This window comes from Talpa occidentalis, unplaced genomic scaffold, assembly GCF_014898055.3.
Source record: "Talpa occidentalis isolate TD23 unplaced genomic scaffold, MPIMG_talOcc4v2.1 talOcc4.13, whole genome shotgun sequence".
Classification (NCBI taxonomy): domain Eukaryota; kingdom Metazoa; phylum Chordata; class Mammalia; order Eulipotyphla; family Talpidae; genus Talpa; species Talpa occidentalis.
The window spans coordinates 56,789,048-56,791,001 of record NW_023601322.1 but is presented as its reverse complement, the minus strand read 5'-3'; the positions used below and the strand labels follow the sequence as shown (position 1 = coordinate 56,791,001).

General features: G+C 37.1%; 1 protein-coding gene across 1 annotated transcript; it reads left to right on the top strand.

Annotated features, from left to right (window-relative positions):
- The first annotated feature begins 752 nt into the window (after positions 1–752).
- Positions 753–1,688, top strand: LOC119242678 (olfactory receptor 14C36-like). Its single transcript, XM_037508193.1, has one exon. It carries the CDS (start codon positions 753–755, stop codon positions 1,686–1,688), a length of 936 nt encoding a protein of 311 aa, XP_037364090.1.
- Positions 1,689–1,954: the final 266 nt, after the last annotated feature.

Below are 1,954 nucleotides of genomic sequence, written 5' to 3'. Positions count from 1 at the left end.
ACAATCATGGACTGATCCAGAAACCAAAGAATAGTGAGATAAACTTCCCCTGTGTATCAATATCCAGGCCAAATCAGTAGTCCAACTTTTAGTAAAACTAAACAATTCTTTTGATAAATTATCTCTATTCAAAAAATGTTACATAAGTCAGCTAAGTCTATCTTCATTAAAACAATAAACCAGGGCCTCCCCGGTGGCGCAGCGGTTGAGTGCTGGGTTGCGAAGCTGCCCGCAGCCTCTGCAGTGCAGGTTTGATCCCCTGCCATCAGGTGAGGGTCCCACAAGATGCACAGACCTCTCCTGTCTCCTACTGCTCCTCTCAGCAGTGTACTTCATTAAGTCTGCCTGCTCTGCTCTCCACTCTGGATCTGGTGAATTCTCTCACCCTCCCGGGCTTCTGACTGTAGCCAGTACTTGTATAAATAAATAAATAAGTCTTAAAAAAAAACACACAATAAACCATATGAATTGGGGATTATTGAGATGAATAGTGTTTCTGTTAGTGATATTCAAACAATAGGATTTGAATCTCCAATATCATTCTTTTGCTCCTTTTTCTATTTTGACATGGTAATGACTAAGTGGTTTTAAAGGCCAATAGTTGAACTTTTTAACTTACAGAATTCAGTATATAAAATTGAAGCAAACAATTTGAAATAAATTATTTAAGGTAATGTTACTAGTCATGTTTTCCTTTTCTGTATTTAATGATTTACTACTTTTGCTTTTCAGTTCCACTGGCACTTTAAGAAATGATCAATTCCACCATGGTGACTGATTTTCTCCTCATGGGTTTTTCTGATGTCTTAGACTTAAGGATACTTTATGCCTTCTTATTCTTACTGATGTACTTGGCCACTTTGTTAGGAAATATGCTGATTATCACTGCCACCACGCTTGACCAAAACCTTCACACACCAATGTATTTCTTCCTCAGGAACCTATCCATCTTAGATATGTGCTATATATCTGTCACTGTTCCCAATGCTTGTGTAAACTCTTTCACTAATAACTGGGCCATTTCAGTGGCTGGATGTGCAATGCAAATCTTCCTTGTGCTTTGGTTTGCTTCTACAGAGCTGCTATTCCTCACCATTATGGCCCATGACCGCTATGTGGCCATCTGCCAGCCTCTCCACTACCCATTCATCATGAACTACCAATTCTGTGTCCGGATGACACTGGCTTCCCTGTTCAGTGGTCTCATCTATGCAGGCGTGCAAACTGGCAACACATTCCGACTGCCTTTCTGTCAATCCAACTTGGTCCACCAGTTCTTCTGTGACATCCCTTCTCTGCTGAGGTTATCCTGTTCTGACACTTTTAACAATGAGATCGTAATTCTAATCTTTGCTGTGGTGGTTGGTGGTGGCTGTTTTACATTCATTGTCATGTCATATGTTCATATATTTTCTACTATGCTGAAATTTACAACTAAAGAACAAAGGAAGGCCTTTTCTACTTGTATCCCTCACATTCTTGTGGTCTCTGTCTTCCTTGGGTCTGGTTCCTATGTGTACTTAAGGCCTTCAGTTACTTCAGAAACTATTATGGATATGATTCTTTCTGTATTTTATACCATAGTTCCTCCATTCTTAAATCCTATCATCTATAGTCTTAGAAACAAACAGATAAAGAAAACTATAAAGAAAGTAATTTTAGGAATGTTTTATTTAAAAAAATTATGATGATTCTTCTTAGGTGTTTCAATGTCTCTAGGGATCTATAAAATATACTATTTTTATCTTCTAAATACTTTATCACTGTATTGAGACCTGAGTATTCAAAGTTACTGAATAATTTATTGTATTATAATATATCACCATTTCAATTTAGTCCCCTCAAAGTGAAATGTTTATTATATATATGTACGGTATACAATTAAAGGAACTTAGATTGTTTTGTTGTCTTTTTGATGGGTGTGGTGTAATAAAATACACATAACAAGTGTGAT